Source organism: Equus caballus, chromosome 13 (assembly GCF_041296265.1).
Source record: "Equus caballus isolate H_3958 breed thoroughbred chromosome 13, TB-T2T, whole genome shotgun sequence".
Lineage (NCBI taxonomy): Eukaryota > Metazoa > Chordata > Mammalia > Perissodactyla > Equidae > Equus > Equus caballus.
This window is the reverse complement of record NC_091696.1, coordinates 4,374,334-4,392,423: the sequence shown is the minus strand read 5'-3', so window position 1 is coordinate 4,392,423 and position 18,090 is coordinate 4,374,334. Positions and strand designations below refer to the sequence as shown.

General features: G+C 58.2%; 1 protein-coding gene across 2 annotated transcripts in view; it reads left to right on the top strand.

Annotated features, from left to right (window-relative positions):
* The window catches only part of RNF216 (ring finger protein 216), a 153,250-nt gene extending 146,545 nt beyond the window's left edge, over positions 1-6,705 (top strand). For both annotated transcript variants that reach the window (XM_023655206.2, XM_023655205.2), the window contains exons 16-17: positions 2,675-2,744; positions 3,629-6,705. In XM_023655206.2, coding sequence (XP_023510974.2) covers positions 2,675-2,744; positions 3,629-3,951 — 393 coding nt within the window. In that variant the 3' untranslated portion in view covers positions 3,952-6,705. The remainder of the gene's footprint in view (positions 1-2,674; positions 2,745-3,628) is intronic.
* Positions 6,706-18,090: the final 11,385 nt, after the last annotated feature.

Sequence of the window (18,090 nt, the reverse complement as noted above, 5' to 3'; positions counted from 1 at the left end):
TTAGGCGATGCGGCAGGGACCGGGATGAGGCAGTGGTGCCGGTGGCGGTGGTGATATAGTGCTGATGGTCATAATGAATAAATAACCAGAGTCAGGAACCTGTCACTCGTACCACAAAGAAGCTACTGAGAGAAATGTTGGGGGCATCTACCAATCTGTACCACCTTTTCCGGAAACTTCTTTTCTTTCTAAAATCTTCATCCCTGCCATTGTTTACGACTCTCCTGCCTTTAATAATGAGTGCTTACTTTGTCCTTGACACACGTCTGCTCCTTCAGTCCTTACAACAACCCATTTTACATACAGGGGCCCAGGCGCAGACGTGCAGGAGCTTGCCCCTGTCACAGCGAGGCGGGTAGAGCCACTGCTCTCCCACTTTCCAGTTTTCTTAATCACTTTCTCTCTCTCTCTCTTTTTTTTAATCTTTCTTTCTAGGTCTGCCGCTGGCACCAAAATGAAGAGGTTTGCCAGCTCCTAATCTAGACACTTGGTCGAATTTGTCTTGACACTCACATGGGGACTTCAGACTGCCCACCAAACCCTTTTGAGTTACTGGGGCCCTTTGTGTTGATTGACTTAGTGATCACTCTGTAGAGTACTAAGTTTCCTTTTTGGGAGTTTTGCAGAGAGCCTAGATGACCATGTTTTGGGGTTTTTATAAGACTTTTTGTGCATAACCTGGGAGATGGACATTATGCCCACCAGGATTCCTCCTGGATGTGTGATTCTCTGAAGGGAACTTAACCTTTGTCCCTTCTCCTCTTCCCCTTGCCTTGCTCAGAACAGCTGGACAGGTGAGGCCGAAAAAGACTTGGGTGTATGATAAGAATTTCCAAATATCAGAGTTGGAAAGAAGCCTTGAGACCATTGAGTCCAGACCGTCATGTGGCATCTTGAGGCCTGGAGAATGTAAGCTCAAGTAATAAAGCCTCCTGCTGTTGCCAGGGAACCTACAGTTTCTGGGAACTCTGTCTTAAAATGTTTTAATCTTCCAAACTAAGGGAATATATTACATAGCTATTTATTTATTCCATCAATATGACCTTCAGTTTCATTGTTGATCAGAAGTTTAACCAGTAAACTTAGAACCGTGTCTAGTGCAGAACAGGTGTCTGATACACACTGATTGCGTGAAATTCATGGCTCTAGAATCCTTGAGAGTTCGTAACTGTGTGGTGAAATCATTAATTACTGTCTTGGCTTGATAATTAATAACATACTAACTAAATATGCAAACTGTCCGTCGCTCAGCTCCACGATGAGGCTGCCGCATTCTCCTCTGGTCCAAGGATTTCTGGGTATCCTTTCCAGCTCGTGTGCTCTTCTCCGTGGGCCTCCATTCACATCTCAGAAGTTCCATGGGTGTTATCAGCCAACCAGACCCTCAGATCAGCGTGAAAGACCGAGTTAGCGCTGATGTTGTTCCGGCCCGGAGCGCGCATCGGCTCTGATGCCTCGCCTGGGGCAACACTTGTTTCCAGCAGGCTTCTTGCAGCACTGAAACCTGCTCATGCCCTCCTGCCCCCCCATTCTTCCCAGCTTGACTGCTCTCAACTCCTGGAGAAGCAACTGGAAGACCCCAGAAAAGAGGCCAAGCCTGCCCATCACTCAGTTTGAATCCATGCAGTTGATGTGGTCAGGTGTTGGCTGCAGTGTCCCGCCCTGTTCACTGAGCCTCAGCCCTGCGGGGTAGCCCGTTAAGTCCCACGGCCCTCCACGGCTGTGCTGCCACATCAGCAGCCCTGGGCTGCGCAGCAAAGACGTGCACCGTCTTGGTGGCTTTCTTCAATCCACTGAGTGTCCTTTCAGTCCCCAGATACATTGGAAAGCCTCTTTGCAGGGCCGCTGAGGAGTGGCTCAAACTCCAGCACATTACCCCCACCACAGCGCCTGGGCAGGTGGAGTTGTGGGAACTGCATGTGGGGTGGACCTGGTCTGCTCACCCGGCGTGGCCCACAGACCTTCCCTGATGAAGCCCCATGTCTGCCTGCGTGCACAGTGCCTCTGGCTCCTGGCCCCAGGGGGAATCGTCCAAACTGGAGTTGCCAGTTACCATGGCCAGCCCACCAAGCGCTGAGTTTGGGAAGGGGAGACATCAAGGTCTGTAAACTTGGCCCTTCCCACTGTACCTGAGGCCTGACCCAGGCCACCTTTCTGCTCTGCAGCCCACCGGCCATCTAGGAGCTAAAGGCCAGTTTCAGGGCTCAGGCAGCCTGAGTGGGCGCTTGTCCAGCTCAGTTCAGGAAGTCAGCAAGACTCTGCTGGACTCTGCACATGGGCTGCTGTGCTCAGAGCTTGTAGACTCGCCATCTGAGACTCCTCAGGCCCTGCCCACCCCAGACTCACCGCCTTCCCACACCGTTGGGTCATCAGTCTGCCGCCTCCCAGCTGTGGAAGCTCTCCCTCTGCTTCCCCTACAGCTGAGGGAGCAAAGCAGGTTCCGGCCCCGCCCCCAGACAGCCACCTGCCATGCACACGCCCCGCTCCTCGGTCCCAGCCTCTCAGATGGGCTTCCTCATGGGAACACCATCCAGTGATGACGGAGGAAGATTCTCGGGGAACCAGGAATGAGTGGTGTGCTGACCAGCAGCAAGCCGGCCTCCCCTGTGTCCCAGTGGGGCCTCAGTGCCACATAGAGCTGGTTGAGAGCAAGCTTATCTTGTTTTTTTTCCAGGAAGATGATGAGAAGCTGATTGAGGAAATCCAGAAGGAGGCCGAAGAGGAACAGAAAAGAAAGAATGGAGGCAAGTTCTCCCCCAGCACAGGCCCCAGGCCCTCCATGTGCTCAGGGGAGAAGGGGACCCCACTACTGGCCCTCCCTGGGGCTCCTGCACTCCACCCAGCCAGGGACGACCCAGGGAGTGCTGTCCCCCACACTGCACCTGTGTGTCCAGCTGCCTGTGGGAAAGGCTGGGAAAGCTTAGATACAGTTTCGGCATCTCCTTGATGGTGAGGAAGTCCCAAGGGGTGGGTTTAAGCTTAGGAAGCAAGTAGAAGCCAAACCAGACTAATAAGACAATAGGCTGGGGCCGGCCCAGTGGTTAAGTGCACGCACTCCGCTTCAGCGGCACGGGGTTCACCAGTTTGGATCCTGGGTGCGGACCTACATACCGCTCATCAGGCCATGCTGTGGCGGCATCCCACACATAAAGTAGAGGAAGATGGGCACGGATGTCAGCTCAAGGCCAGTCTTCCTCAAAGAAGAAAAATACATTAGGCCCACCCTGACCCTTCTGAGATTACAGGGGACAAAATGGAGTTTCTGTGAGTGGCCATCCAGGCCTGGCTCTAAAGGAAAGTTTCACAGAAGCTCCCCCTGTTCTGAGCTCGATAAATAACGCCGCCTTCCAAGGTGACCGCTGTCGAGTGTAACACTCATTCAGAAGTGTGATTTTGTCCTTGGTGATGGGGCGGGGCTGTTTCTGCATTTTCTCCTTTACTCGGCCTTATTGACAGGTAAGAACGATGCTGGAGGTCAGAGGTTCCTGGCCTCGCCTCATGCTCCGGGCTCTCGGCCCCCAGCTCAGGCAGGTGGGGCCAGGGTCAGGGTGTGCAGGCCTGGCCCCGAGCCCGATGCAGGCACAGTTGGTTTTAGCTGTACCCCTACTAAATCCCGTCTCTGTTTCAGAGAACACCTTCAAACGCATCGGGCCTCCCTTGGAGAAGCCTCCAGAGAAAGTCCAGAGGATGGAAGCTCTGCCGAGGCCCGTCCCGCAGAACCTGCACCAGCCGCCCATCCCACACCCCTATGCCTTCGTGCACCCACCCTTCCCGCTACCGCCTGTCCGGCCTATGTTCAACAACTTCCCCCTCAACATGGGCCCCATCCCTGCGCCCTACGTGCCCCCTCTGCCCAACGTGCGCATCAACTACGACTTTGCCGCCGTCCACGTACCGCTGGAGCACAACCTGCCTATGCACTTCGGCCCGCAGCCGCGGCATCGCTTCTGATAGCTGGGGGCGCTGGCGCAGCCCTCAGCCTGTGCGGGCCGGGCTTTGTAGATGCCCTTCACCCCCGAGGCTGCTGGCCCTGCCCTGCCTTCAGAGCGCGGTGATGGACGTGGCCCTCAGGAGGACAGGCGGGCTTTCTTCCTGCTCCTTCCTGGGAAGGGCCACTGCCCCTTGAAGAGTGGCCAGCAGGCCAGTGCCCTCTGGGTGCCTGTACCAGGATTGGTCTGGCACTCACCGGGCCAGAGATAAGAAGGCAGCCAAACCCTCTTCCTGAAGAATTCTGCCATACTAGCAGCCAGTGCAGGGGGCCTGGCCACAAGGTGGCTCGTCTCTGCTATGTGGCTCATGTCCCTGCGGAGACCTCCCTCCTTCCCTCCCCTCCCACCGGCAGACGACAGAAGTCTCCCAGTTAAAACCCGCTGCCGGCCTTCCTCCCTGCAGCCCTCGGACCCCTAATAAAGCCGAAGTCCCCACGCGCTTCGGAAATTGGTGAGAGGTCTGAGCCCTGCAGAGCGGCCCCGGGGCTGCTGCCACCCGCCGCCCCTGAGGCCCACCAGAGGGAGGCGCGCCCTGCTGCTCCGAGCCAGTGCCGTGTCTGTAGTTGAGGGCTTTCGGGCCCTGTTGTCCCTCTCTGGGGGGCCAGCCCCTCAAAGGCTCAAGGTTGATCCATGCGAAGAGGTGACAGCCATGTCCATGGGCCTGGGAGCGTCGCTCAGGGTGGGAAGGCTGCAAGGCCGTGTCCCCCAAGTCCAGAACCCCAGGCCACCACCATGGTGACCGCTCAGGGGTCTCCTCTTCCCTCTTGGCCCACTCAGATGAGACCGCAGAGAGTTCTGTTTTTAGTTTATCTAAAACGTTTGCTGTTTACTCACTTCAAACTTACCAGTTTTCCATGGCCTACTAGAGTTTCTCTCTCTCAGTCTCTGGAAGGTCAAAGAAGTGTCTTACCCCATGCCGAGCAGCTGATGAGGGCAGGGTGGTCCTGAAACGGGCCAGACAAAAACTGCTTTTCCCGTGGCTCTGACTGGCCTGGGGGCTCCCGCAGGCAGCCGATTGTCGTGAGCCTTCTTTGCACCAACCAGCTGCTGACCAGCTTCTCCCCTGAGGTTTGGTGGAGGCAGTGGGTTCCCTAGGGGACCAGGGGGCGCAGATGGCGCTCAGCGGCACCCTCCCCCCCCGAGGAGCTGCACTGCCGGCTGTTCTGCAGGCCCGACGCTGCCCTGTCCTGCAGGCGACCCGCTCTGGGGCTGCCGGGGGCCCTGTGTGTCCCTCACCCTTGCCTGCCCGGCACCAGCGGGCTTTGGAGCTGCGCCTGAGGCCTCGCCCTGGCCCTAGCCCGCCGCTCTGTGCTCCTCACGCTCCAGCCCGCGCGCAGAGCCCAGTCTGACACCGGTCGCCAACACTGTCCTGCCCTCCCGCAGCAGGAGGCCTGCCCCTCCAGGCTGCCCACTGCTGTGGGGACCTCACCCTGGCACCAAGCATCACCACGCATGGTCGCCCGCTGCCATCAGCTGCTTAGATGTATTTTGAGGATGGAAATGGGAAAATCTAAACTGCCCATTCTTGCTCCCTTCATTCTGAGTGAGGTCCTTGCAGGCAGGTTGTCATCTGGGCACATCGTGGGGCCCCCGGGAGAGGCCAGCACCAAATGTCCCTGCCGGGAGCCTCTCCCTGTTGGGCTGCCGGGTCCTCACTGCTGGCCTCTACAGCAGTCTTGGGGTTACCCTGCAGGGCACAGTGACAGGATTTCTTTACCTTAAAAGCATGTTCCCTGCTTCCCCAAGAGAGGGTCTCTGAGAGCAGCAAACCACTAGCAGTTGTCCCACCAGAGGGAGAAGGTGACCCCAGGTGCTGCCCACCTGCCCCAGGGCACATGGGACCCTCCTTGACCTCCTGAGCCAATTCATCATCCACCCAAGGAAGCAGGTTCCGCCTCTGCCCTGTGGCCAGGGTCTGCGGCTCCACCAAGGGCCTGGGGCAGCTGCAAGGACAGACCCTGAGGGGGCGGCGTGCCCGCACCGAGTCCCCTAGGGCCCAGCTTTCAAAGGTCCCCCGGCATGGTAGGGAGGAGACCAGAGTGATGGTTCCCCTGAATGCCCGAGCGAGGACTTGTCCTCTGGGGCGAGTTCTGGCTGTTTCTAGCCCCACACAGCTGCTGGGGAGCCACTCTGGCCTTTTTGAACCAGGGGCCTGATTTCTAAGGTTGCCCCTGAGCCGGACTGCAGGGTGGCTCACAGGTCTGTCATGGAAGGTTATTGCCGCGAGTTCTGCCCCTAGCGCCAGTCCCTGTGCATCTGTGAGATGACCCTCCAGGCACCGCAGTGACCCTGAGGTGGGACCCGGACTGCGGGCTACTGGAGAAGCTGTCTGTGCCAGTGACGCTCATGGAGGTCTGCCCCTGTCTGGGGGGCGCACAGGCGTCCAGGGGCAGCCTAGCCCCTCCCCTTCCCAGGGCCGCAGCGCTTGCTCCCCCACCCCAAGCGAGAGGCTGCGCCCCGACGGTCTCGTTCTACTTGCCTTAAAACTGGAGAGAGGAATCTAGTATTTGCACTTAGAAAGAGATTTAAAAACTTTAAAAAATGCATGACGTGTCGCTTTGTATAAAATAGCAAAATGATTAGTTTATTAAGTTTTTTTCTTTAGCTTCTGTTAGTAAAAATACAGAAAATAATTCCGTTTAAACTACTGTGTGTAAAAAGCCTGTATCATATGTAAGTGGGACTTTTTGTAAATAAATGTTGGTGCGCTCTGCTCCCTCTGATTGCATTTGTCCACGCGGCCCGATCAGGCAGGCCCTGCCGTGCACACATGCGCACACCCCACCATGAAGTTACAGGGGCCGCGCAGACAGGGCCCGGCAGCTTCCTGGGGAGCAAGTAGATGGTCGTGACACCATTCCCGGAGCTGCGGGTGGCTGCTGCAGGAGACCTGCAGGGTTTGACGCCCACGGAGCACACCCGAGGGCCTGGCCCTGCAGAGGAGCAGGAATTCCCCGCCGCTCCCTGACCGCAGCATGGACAGGTGATCCCTGTGCTGACCGTGCTTGGGAGGCTGCTGAGGGCCGGGTCAGGCACAAAGGGTTTGGTTTCTGTTTTTTCCCTGGCACAGAATCCCCTTCAGGAAAGTGCAGTCAGCCCCTCTTTGGCCACCAGCTCAGCCCTGGGGAGCAGGCTGCAGAAGCGGCCCGGCCAAAGTTTGGGAGGAACAAGAGAAACCTGGTCCTCCAGGAAGGGACAAAGGCCCGAGAACAGGAAGTGCCGAGCCAGGCAGCCACAGTCTTGGGCCCCGGCCCTACCTGCTGGGAGGCCTGCGGCTGCCCCTCCTTCAGGCACAGCCTCTTCCCTGCTGAGTCCCTGGAGCCAACTGCCCAAGCAGGGACCTGCGTGTGGCAAGCGAGCAGGAATCGGCCCCAAGGCCTGGAGAGCACCTGGGCACGGGCGGACCACAGCACACTCAGGCTCAAGCCCAGCTGAAAATGTTAATGAAACACGGGGCTGTTCTCACCTGACGTTTGCAAGTTTCTATTGAACGATACCTTTTTGTGTGTGTGTGTGTCTGAGAAAAGTATGGGAATAAATACAAGGTGAAAGTTACGCTCATCCCAGCTCCTCACCAATTCAGTGTGTGGTTTTGATTTATTGGCGCCATCTAGTCCTTGCTCCTGCATGTGTTCCGTATTTTACATATTTGCAGCAGTCCCACAGACCCTTTTACAGGCTCAGTAAGTAGATGAGCAGTGGCTGTTTTCCCCATCTGTGGCCATCTTTGTTCCACCCTCCAGGTGATCAGAGTCCTCCTGCCTTTCCCCACGCGCCTGCCAGCACATTTCAACACGCACGCCCGCGTATCCGGGCTCTGGGACATTTGCTCTTAAGAGAAGCCGTTTCCTGCCTTTCCTGCAGCTGCTGTCCTCCTTTCACAGCTAGGGAGGGTCCCCCAGGTCTGCGGATCTGCATACTGGCGCCAACTCCTTTCCATGCCTTCCGTGACCCTTGTTTGTATAGATTTACCCATTATTCAACCATTCCCCTCTTAAGGAAAATGTGGATGCTTCCGATGCTTTGCCACCTCCCACAGCAGCTCAGTGAACGCTCCCTTTGATGTTGCAATAGATGTGCTTCCCCTGGTGGAGCTGCCGAGTCAAAGGACGGGGGTGGAGGCAGCGTTTCGATGGCCTTTGCCGAATTGCTCCCTGCAAAGCCCTGTCAATGTCCAGACTTTAGTTTTTCCATCCTTAGAAACTATCTGTATATATATCCATTTGCCAATTATAAATGTTTTAAATAGAAAAATTTGGAAAACACAGGAAAGTATAAAGAAAAGGTAGAAATGTTTTATTACCCAAAGGTCACCACTCGTAACATTTTGATGTATTTCCTGCCACTATGGTTTTCTTCTACGATATATATAATGTGTGAACCAGAGTGCGGGCGTCCCTCCAGTCTTGAGCATCAGCAAGGCATCCTGACCAGGTGCTTCCGAGACGTGACTGTGAACGAGCTCCTTCTAGAACCCCTGGGAGCCTCCCCTCTCTTTGGACATCTTGGAGTCCCTTTTCTGAAGGCTGCTGCACAGCGACCCCGCCCAGCCCGCTGGCCCTTGGTTCCTGTGACCCCTCGGGGGAAGCGGTCACATCCCGGCTGAAATCCCAATCAGTGTCTTCCCTCTGGGTCAGGATTAACTTGGAGCACCAGTTCCTCTCGCTGCTCCTCTTCCTTCACCAGCACGTTTTTGGCGAAGACAGCCCAGAACTGATCACTGGCTCGGCTTTGCAGTAGAAGGTGCCGGTGAAAACCCTCGGGAGAGGGGCGTAGGGCGAGCACAGGCTGCCGTGAGGGTCACCTCTGCCTGGTCCCCGGCCAGCCTTTTCCATAAGCGGGAGAGAGCCCAGCCACAGGCCGCCACAGGCCATCCCAGGCCGTCACGCGTTCAGAACCCACCCAGTGGCCTCTGCAGGCATGGGGATCCCAGCCCTGCCACCTCTGAACGAAGTGGCCCGGCGAGTCACTTTAGCCTGCTGCTCGTCCCAACAGGTCGTGAGAAGCAGACGAAATGCGGGCTTGGCCTGAAGCCAGCACGGTGAGGGCAGAGCAAGGCGCAAGGGCGGGCCGTTTGAGTCCCCTCTCACGACCCTGAGAAGCCTCTCCCAGGTGCGCCCCAGGTCAGGCCCGTTTGGATCCACAACTGTGTTGCTCCTCCCCACACTACAAGGTAACTCCTTGGGGACAAAGTGCTTGTCCTCTTTACCGGACAAGTCCCATCCACCGGCCCCACATCTCAGATAGGCATCAACCCCCATATGGGGGTCACAGGGCACTGAGTCCGTGCCCCTGCCCCGCACATAGTGCATGTCCATCCACACCTGGGCACGTGCTGCTGCACAGGGCAGGCCTGGGCTGGCCGAGGAGGGCGCCACTGAGCCGGGCAGGCCCGGGGCTGCCAGGTTCCCCAGCAGGGGCGACAAGAAACACGCAACTAAAACACTAGGCAGGTGGGAACGGGGGGCGGCCACTAAGGGGACAGTGGGGCAGCCCAGGGGTCTGGGGAGGCAGCACGGAGGGGGTGCCTGGAGTTGAGGCCGTGGGGAAGAGCCCCACCTTGTCCTCACGGTCTGGAGTGTGTCCAGATCCAGGTTCCAGGGCCTGAGGCTCTGGTGGTTCCTGGCATCTGCATTTTCAACCAGCCCCACTGCTTGGGCCTCGGCAGAGTCCCAGGGAGGAGGTTTGGGAGGGGACGGGGGACCTGGGAGGAGGCTGCTGTCTGGCGTCCAGGTGGGAGCGGGCCAGGCGGGAGCTCATCTTGGAGGGGTTCAGGAGGCAGTCCAAGGGAACTTGGCACTGATGGAGAGAGGGGGCCCCACGGTGACGTCCCGGCCCTGTGAGGGCAGCCAATGGAGGGAGCAGTGGGCCAGGGCCGTTTGGGGTGGCTGGGAGGCGCTGGCTTCGAGCGAGCATGGTGTCTGTCAGGGAGGTGCCTGGCTGCAAACAGTCCTGAAGGCCTGGGAACGGCCGAGCGGGCCACAATGGGCCCTGAGGGGCAGCCCCATTGACAGGACAGGCGGAGGCAGCCGAGGCGGCAGGAGGAACCCAAGGGGTTGTCCAGCAGCAAGGGGGTCCTTCCTGGCCCTTGGAGCCTTCTCTCTGGCCCTCTGCTTCCTCCGGGTGTCTGGAGCAGCATCCCCCATCCACGCCCATCCAGGCACTGTCCCTCTTGTGCGCCCCAGACCGCCCCCCCCCCCCCCCCCCCCCCCGCCTCCTGGAGCCCGCAGCCCCTGCCTCTCCAGCATCTCGTCCACCGGCGCTCTGGGCTGACAGGTTCAGCCAGGCAGCTCTACCCGCAGCTGGGGCTGGGCTGAGACTGCAGCCCTGAGACGGCCCCCGCCCAGGGCTGCTCTGCCCGCAGCCTCTCATCAGGGCAAGAGGACGGGAGGGGACACTGCCAGCCTGTTGAGGGCTCACCCCTGAGCACGCACAGCAGCCCTCCCACCTGGTTCTCGCGGCCACAGCAAGCCCCAAGGCCAGCCCAGAGGAGGTGACAGGAGGGCCTTGGTGTGTGAGTGGAGATGGGGGCAGAGGAGGCACCACTCCCATCTTGTCCCCAAACTAAGTCCTCTGTGACCCGTGTGTGCAATGGTGTTCACGGCCCAGGAGAGGTGGCCATGCACCTGTACCCAGGGACACCGACGAGGTGGGGATTTTTGTCCTCAGGTCACAGATTTATTCTTCTAACAAATATTTCCTGAGCATCCGAGGCCCCGAGCCGGGGCTGGGAGACAGCGGCCCCAGCCTTCATAAGTGGCTGTCAGTCTCTCCTCCCTGTCTGCTGCTGTCTGGTCCTCTTTCTCTCTCTGCTCACTTCCATCGAGTTTGAGGCCACTTACCAAAAAATACACACGACAGGAAAACAAACAAGAGGGGCCGGCCCGGTGGTGCAGCGGTTAAGTGCGCACGTTTGGGGTTCACCGGTTTGGATCCCGGGTATGGACATGGCACTGCTTGGCAAGCCATGCTGTGGTAGGCGTCCCACATATAAAGTAGAGGAAGATGGGCACGGATGTTAGCTCAGGGCCAGTCTTCCTCAGCAAAAAGAGGAGGATTGGCAGCAGATGTTAGCTCAGGGCTAATCTTCCAAAAAAAAATAACCAGCATTGGAGAAAAAGAAAAGCTATGGTAACAAAATGAACACAGCCCAGAATCAGGGTTCGGGGGGGCCTGCAAGTGGGCTTGGAATGGCTGACCCAGAAGCTCCCCAGCCTGCACGGCCGTCCCAACCCACTCAGCCTCAGATCTCGAGGGCCGCCGCCACCTCCCACACAGACATCTCGTTTCTCATCCATCCAATGGGGGGCGAGGCCAAAAAGGCAGCCTGGCGCTGCCTGGAGACAGAGGCACTCAGTTCCTACCCAGCCCTGCCATTTCCCGGCCCTGAGTCGGGGCCCACTCCCCTGGCCTGCGTGCCCCACGAGGCATGGACCATCTCGGATGGATTCCCACCTCGTGGAATATTTCCCATAGTGCCCGCCTCCCCGAGGACCGGGAGCACCTTCTGCTCAGCTCTGTGCCTCCAGCCCCGGCTCAGGGCCTCGGATGCTCAGGAAATGTTTGTTAGAAGAATAAATCTGTGACCTGAGGACAAAAATCCCCACCTCGGAAGGGCGTCCGTGGGGCATTAACTGAGATATTGTCTGTGGAGACACTGTCTGAGCTACAGAAGCCCACAGATATTAGCTTAATTGTTTTTAGAATCCGAAAATGTGTGTGGGGGGGTGCTCTTTCCACAGGTGTCATGGTGGGCGAGCCACCTGGCAGCTGAGCCTCAGTTTCCCCATCTGTAAAGTGGAGGCGTTGGGCTGGGTGGTCTGAAAAGCTCTCCCCACTTACAATGGGCTCAGATTTTACAGGGGTCCCGATGGCACAGGTATCAAGAGCTGGCTTATAAGTCTGTGGAAATGAGTCCCTACAATGTTCTTAATACAATGAATATTTAGCGTTATTCATAATAGTGGAAAAGTGGACACAACCCAAATGTCCGTCATCTGACGAACGGATAAACAAAATGTGGTCCGTCCATACAATGGAATATTATTCAGTCATAAAAAGGAAAGAAGTGCTGACACACGCTACAACGTAAATGAACCTTGAAAACGCATCACCGAGTGAAAGAAGCCAAACACAGAAGGCCACATAGGGTATGAGCCCATTCACATGAAACGTCCAGAGTTGGCAAACCTATAGAAGTTAGAGACAAGACGTACATGAGTGGCTGCTCAGGGCTGGGGAGGTGACAGCAAAGACTACGGTCTTTCTTTTTAAGGTGAGGAAATGTTCTAAAACTGACCACAGTGATGGTTGCAAATACCTGCGAGTATACAAAAGCCATTGAATCGCACACTTTACATGGGTGAATTATATGGTATGTGAATTATCTCTCAATAAGGCTGTTTTAAAAAAGAAAGAAAGGGGCCGGCCTGGTGGCATGGAAGTTAAGTTCGCACACTCCGCTTCAGTGGCCCAGGGTCCACCGGTTTGGATCCTGGGCACAGACATGGCACTGCTCATGAGGCCACACTGAGGCGGTGTCGCACATGCCACAACTAGAAGGACCCACAACTAAAAATATACAACTATGTACCAGGGGGCTTTGGGGAGAAAAAAGAAAAAATCTTTAAAAAAAAAAATTACAAGACATACAGTGAAGCAGGAAAACACAAACCATTAGGAAGAGGGGGAAATAATCAATCACTAGAAACACAGAGTTAGTCAACAAGGACCAAAAAGGTATTATAAATGGATATAAAGAGATTCCTTCAAGAAGGGAGAAGCAGACATGAGCATGATAAAGAGAGATATGGAAGAAGGAAAATGCCCAAATCGAACTTCTAAAGATGAAAGTATACAAGGTTTTATATTAAAAAGAAAATACACTATGTGGAATTAATAACAGATTAGATGCTGCAGGAGAAAAGATTACTGAACTTGAAGACATAGCCATAGAAACCATCCAAAACACAGACACACAAGAGAAAAGAGGCTGAAAAAATAAACAGGAGGAGGAGAGAGCCAGACAGGGCACAGCCAGCACCTTCAAGGACGGCAGCCTTCGAGGGGAGGCCATTGGGCCAGGGGAGCGGGGCACCGGCCAACCCCCCCAGCTCAGGCTGCGGCAGAACCCCCACGGCCCATGAGGAGCTGCCAGGACACAGGCCTCCTTGGTTCCCAGCTCCTTGATGAGACTTTGTCTGGAGTCCTGGGAGATGTGGCAGGTTTTTATTTGCACCCCCCCCACCCCTGCCCCAAATCTACCAACGGTGCTTTGGGAAAGAAGGAAGCTGAGTGGGCAAGAGGAAGAAGCTGATAAGCCCCCTGACCCTACCCTAGCCCAGCCCAGACGCCCTCTGCTCCCCGTTATCACAGACTTTCCCAGACGCTCCCGACACTCTGTGCCAGCAGCACCAGAGAAGTGCGTTCCTGAAGGGCAGCTGCAGCAGGCGCAGCTCCTTCCTCTGCCCCCCGGTCCCCCCTCGCTTCTGTGCCCAGCCCTCTCTCCCTGTGCCACCCCTTGTCTACGCCCCGCTTTCCAGAGAGGCCCAGGGACTTTAGGCAGAGGGTGAACCCTGTGGTCCATCTCCTTTCTCCCCCACAAGACGGTGCCCTGAGCCATACGGGCCCCCTAGCCACCCAGAATAAAGGCCACCTCCCCGGATGCTTGGCAGCTGGGGACACGTGACTAAGTCGTGGCTGGTCAACTGTGGCGCCCTCCTAGGAGAGCTGGCTTGCACCCTCCCGCCAAGGTCCAGTCCCACTGGGACATTTGTCCTTTGGCTCCCAGCACCCAACATCCTTCCTTTTCGAGAGAAATCCCCCAGGTGAGTGACAAGCAGGGGTGTGCTGCTCACTACACGGCCCACGGGCGGTGGCAGGTGGCGTTTTCCAAGCTGGCAGTCCCCACTTGCTATTTCTCCCAGGCAGCTCGTCTGTGCCGCGGATCAGTGGAAGGGGGTCTGGTTGCTGCCCTGAGCCGGCCTCGTTCCAGACAAGAGCCGAGACGCCGGATGTTTTCACTGCAAAGCAGCTGCTGGCACAGCCCCGTTCTGGAGCACAGGAAGCGGTTCCAGTGTCCTCAGGACCTCTGTTCTCATTTCCCACGCTGGCATCCGTGGCGTCACGTCATAGCTCCATCGCACAGATGAGCGAGCCAGGTCCTGGCTCAAGGTCACACCTGGAGCTCTCCAGGGGCCCAGCCAGGTGGAGCCAGTGCTCCAGTCTCAGAGGCAGACACACCTGGGCAGGTGAGCCCAGCAGGCCGCCCCTCCCTCCCGCCACGTGGCTGTCATGGCACCCACCTCACCAGCACCAGGTGACCATTGCTCAGGCAGACGTCCGCAGACGCCCGTTCCCACCGCACAGCCTGGAGAGAGCTGGGCAGAGTGGGAGGCGCCCGCCTCCACAGCCGGGCTCCTCATCTCCTGGGGGGCCATCTGGCCACATCCATCCAAACGAGGGGTAACCCAAGAACTGGCCTTGGTGTATTTCCAAATACAGTCGCATTCCGGGGGTCTGGGGGTTAGGACCTCAGTATATGAATTTGGGGGAACGCAATGCAGCTGATCACAAGGACCAAATGAGTGAACAGAGGGCTCAGTGCCTGGCACGTAGTAAGAGCTATACATTAATTCTTTAAAGAAAAAATACGATTTTCCAGAAGAGTGTAAGAAACTGCTAAGAGGGCTGCCTCTGGGGGAGAGGTGTGGGGCTGGGGCGCCCTTTGACTTTAGACTCTGTGGATTTGCGACCTGAATTCTTAAAAGAATAACAAAAATCATACTAATAGTAATGCTTTCAGAGCACCTGCCCAGTGCCTGGCACGAGTTAGGGGGTCCGGAAAGGTGGGTTTCCCCACCTAGGGGTCAGGCCCAGGCTCCAGAGAGGGGGAGGGCAGTGCGGCTCCCCTCCCCCATTCCCATGCAGCTTTTGTCTTGGTCATCACCCCTCAGGGAGGCCCAGCCTTCCCCTTGTGAAGCCCCCAGCCCCACTCAAGGGCACAGCTTCAGGCCAAATGCTCAGCCCGCCCAGCCCTTCCCAGGCCGGCCCCTTCTCCAGTCCTCCTTGCGCCTGGGGAGACCCCATCTGTTCCCTTCTCTGCTGCCCCAGGGGTCTCAGAGTCCCTCCCCCATCTGGACGATCTTGGGGCCCACGGCCCAGGGAGGCCAGAAACCCAACTGCCGGTTGCTCGAATAGGGGAAACTGAGGCCAGAGTCCCCAGGGAGTCAGACAGGCTGTGCGGGTGATTCTTTGCAGCCTCACCTACCTTAGGCTTCAGCGTGAGTTATGAGCCCCCAAGGTCGTTCAGGGTTACCTCTCATCCTTCCCAATTCTAGCAGGTCCTGGAGGATATGGGACCCAGCCAGGTCTGGGGTGTCCTCCACTGAGGTCTCCCCAGAAATGAACAAGAGAGGAGCCTGAGCTGGGAGGACAGGGGGCCTGGAAGGGGTGTCTCCTAGAGGCATACGTGGGCTCAGAGGCCTCCCCACCAGAGAGACCTGCTCAAGTCCTCCTAGGGCTGGCGACAGCTCCACGGCCCCCCAGCAGGGCTCGGGGGTCCCACCCCGAGGAGAGCCCTGCAGGGCCAGGCCTGCGGGGCTCCCAGCAGACAGGAATGGGGAGGCTCAGGACGGGGGTCAGGTCCTGGGACGCCAGGTACTCCAGCCAAACCTGCCCCCAGCTGCCCGGCCTCCAGCACCCCTGCCCCCCAGGGACCAGGAAGGACCCTGGAGGGTGGATGGCTTCCCTCTCCTTTCTTTTTTCCTTACAAATTTAAACGAACATGTTTCCTTCAATTGTGATCTTTTGGGCTCACAATTACCCCTGGCACCAACCTGGAGCGCCAACAGCTCCTGCTCAGACTCATTGGGCACCCTCCCGGCCTCAGTTTCCCCATCTGAGCAATGAGAGGCTGAGCTCTTGCTCGGCTCCCATGGCGGGCTTGGGGGGCACCCACCCCCAGAGCTGGGGGTCCCTGCTGGCCTCTGACCCAGCTGGGGTGGGGAGGAGCTGCGGCTCAGCGTCTGGGTCCCTGAGGCCCAGCGGTGGGAACCCCGTGAGCTGTCAGCGCGGCTGGTGTGCAGTCACAATGGGCTCAGTGCTCCTGGGAGCAGGTCTGGGTGCGTCTGTTGTCTGTGTGCAAGCACTTGTGTCTTTATGTGCACACGTTTGTGTGCATGGGACTCTGCACGTACCTGCGTGTGTTCACGTGTGCACACGCCCGGTGTGTGTGCAGGGTCACAGGTCATGGGCCACCCCCTTGTGAATTGGGAGTGGCTGAGGAGGTCAACAGCGACCGACCACTGCTCTGGGATCCCAGCCTCGGGGCCCCCCAGCCAGTTCTGACAGGAGAGACCTGAAGCTTTGAAAGGACCGGGGAATGGGGTGCCCAGGAGGGAGTCTGGGGGTCCCCAACGTGCTCCCAGGGAGAGTCCAGCTCGTTTGGAAGATGCCGGTGGGCTTCACTGGCTCAAACCCTCGCTTCCTCCAGGACCCAACGAGGCCCCAGCCCATCTCCTGCCTGGCTTCCTTCCCTCGAGCCTCTGCTTCCGCGGTTCCCTCCACCAGGAGCCCTTCCTGTCCCTTGTCTTGGCCCAGGTCCTCCTCCTCCGCTAGGGGCGACTCCTCCCCCGTCAGACTGGGCGCCTCCTTCGCCGCCGGGAACCCACAGTCCCGAGAATGAGCAGCCACGTGCTAGGCGCCCATTTTTGCAGAATGAATGGAATCCAGAATCAGGCCCCGGCGCGGAGGATGCGGGAAGGGGACCCTGGGGTCATCACAGGACAGGTCGTTCCTGTTCCGCGGGTGGGGCTGGGTTGCCCATGTGCCCCAGCACAGCAGGGAACCGCTTCGCCCAGCAGGATCTACAAGTGCCCATCTGGGGACCCGCCGCCCCGAGCCCCTTGCAGAGCCCCCACCTCCCATGATCGGGAAGAGCCTGGCTCCGGAGGACTCATCTGTTCCGTCCACGTCATTAAGACTTTGCTGGCTTCCAGCCTGGCTTTAACCGGAGCTGCGGTTTGGCCGCCAGGACCCCGCTGGGGGCCCAACATCCTTTTGTGGCCTCCATCTGCCCTTGTCAATCTCGAGTCTCCCGCCCCCGAGGGCCACCAATCACAGCGCGGGCCTCCCAGTTTCGTCATCAGCAGCCAATCAGCGCTTCCGCTGACCGCTCGGGCCGCAGCAGCTCCGGACAGCGTGGTGCCCCGGCTACCCCGCGAGACCCCTGCGCGTCCAAGTCCGTCCTCGACCACCGCCTCCTGTGGGGGACACCCACGGGGCGCCCCGTTGCACCCACAAGGCTGTGCCTTGCCACTCTGAACCTCAGTCTCCTCTTCTGTAAGATGGGAACAGCACTCCCCTGGGGATGCTCTGGGGTTAAATGATACACTGCACTGAGCGGCCCAGCCCAGTGCCTGTCCCCGGGGTCCCCGCAGCTGGCCCCGTGGAGATCTGCCAGGGGCAGAGACCACAGCTTGGAGTCAGGACCCAGCTCCTTCCTCGCGGCTGGAAACTTCCAGCTTCTTGTCCGCCAGGTGGAGAAGGGCCTCCCGGCTCCCAGCATGGGGCCTGGGGGGTCCTGCTTTGATGGTGGGTGCCTCCAAGGGTAGTCCATCCAGCTGACTCCTTCCAGGGCCTGGACCAGTCCTTGGAGGCCACCTGGACGGCACATCCCAACCCCAGGAGGACCCGTGCTTGGTTTGGGGGCTGTGGATGGAGGCACACAAGGAAGGCAGCCCAGGGCCCCCGACCTTCAAGTTCTAGTCGAGGCGCACCTGCAGAGGCAGGAGGAGGAAGCGCCTTCTGCTGCCTCAATCTCTACCCGCTAATCATGCAGGTGGGTGGTACCCAGGCCGCCCAAGGGCGCCCCAGCTCGAGGCCTCACTGACAGTGGAGGCGCGACATCGAGGGACCACAAAATCAGCCACCTCCACACCACGGAGCTCCCACTACGTGCCTGGGACACCGGGGGCTCCACCGCCTTGTAGGCCCTCCTTCCTCCTGGAGGTGTCCAGGCTGCTGAGACCACCCATTGGAGCCTCGGGCCCACCCTCCACGCCCGCCTTCGTCCCCCAGACACACACAGGCCGCCTCGGGC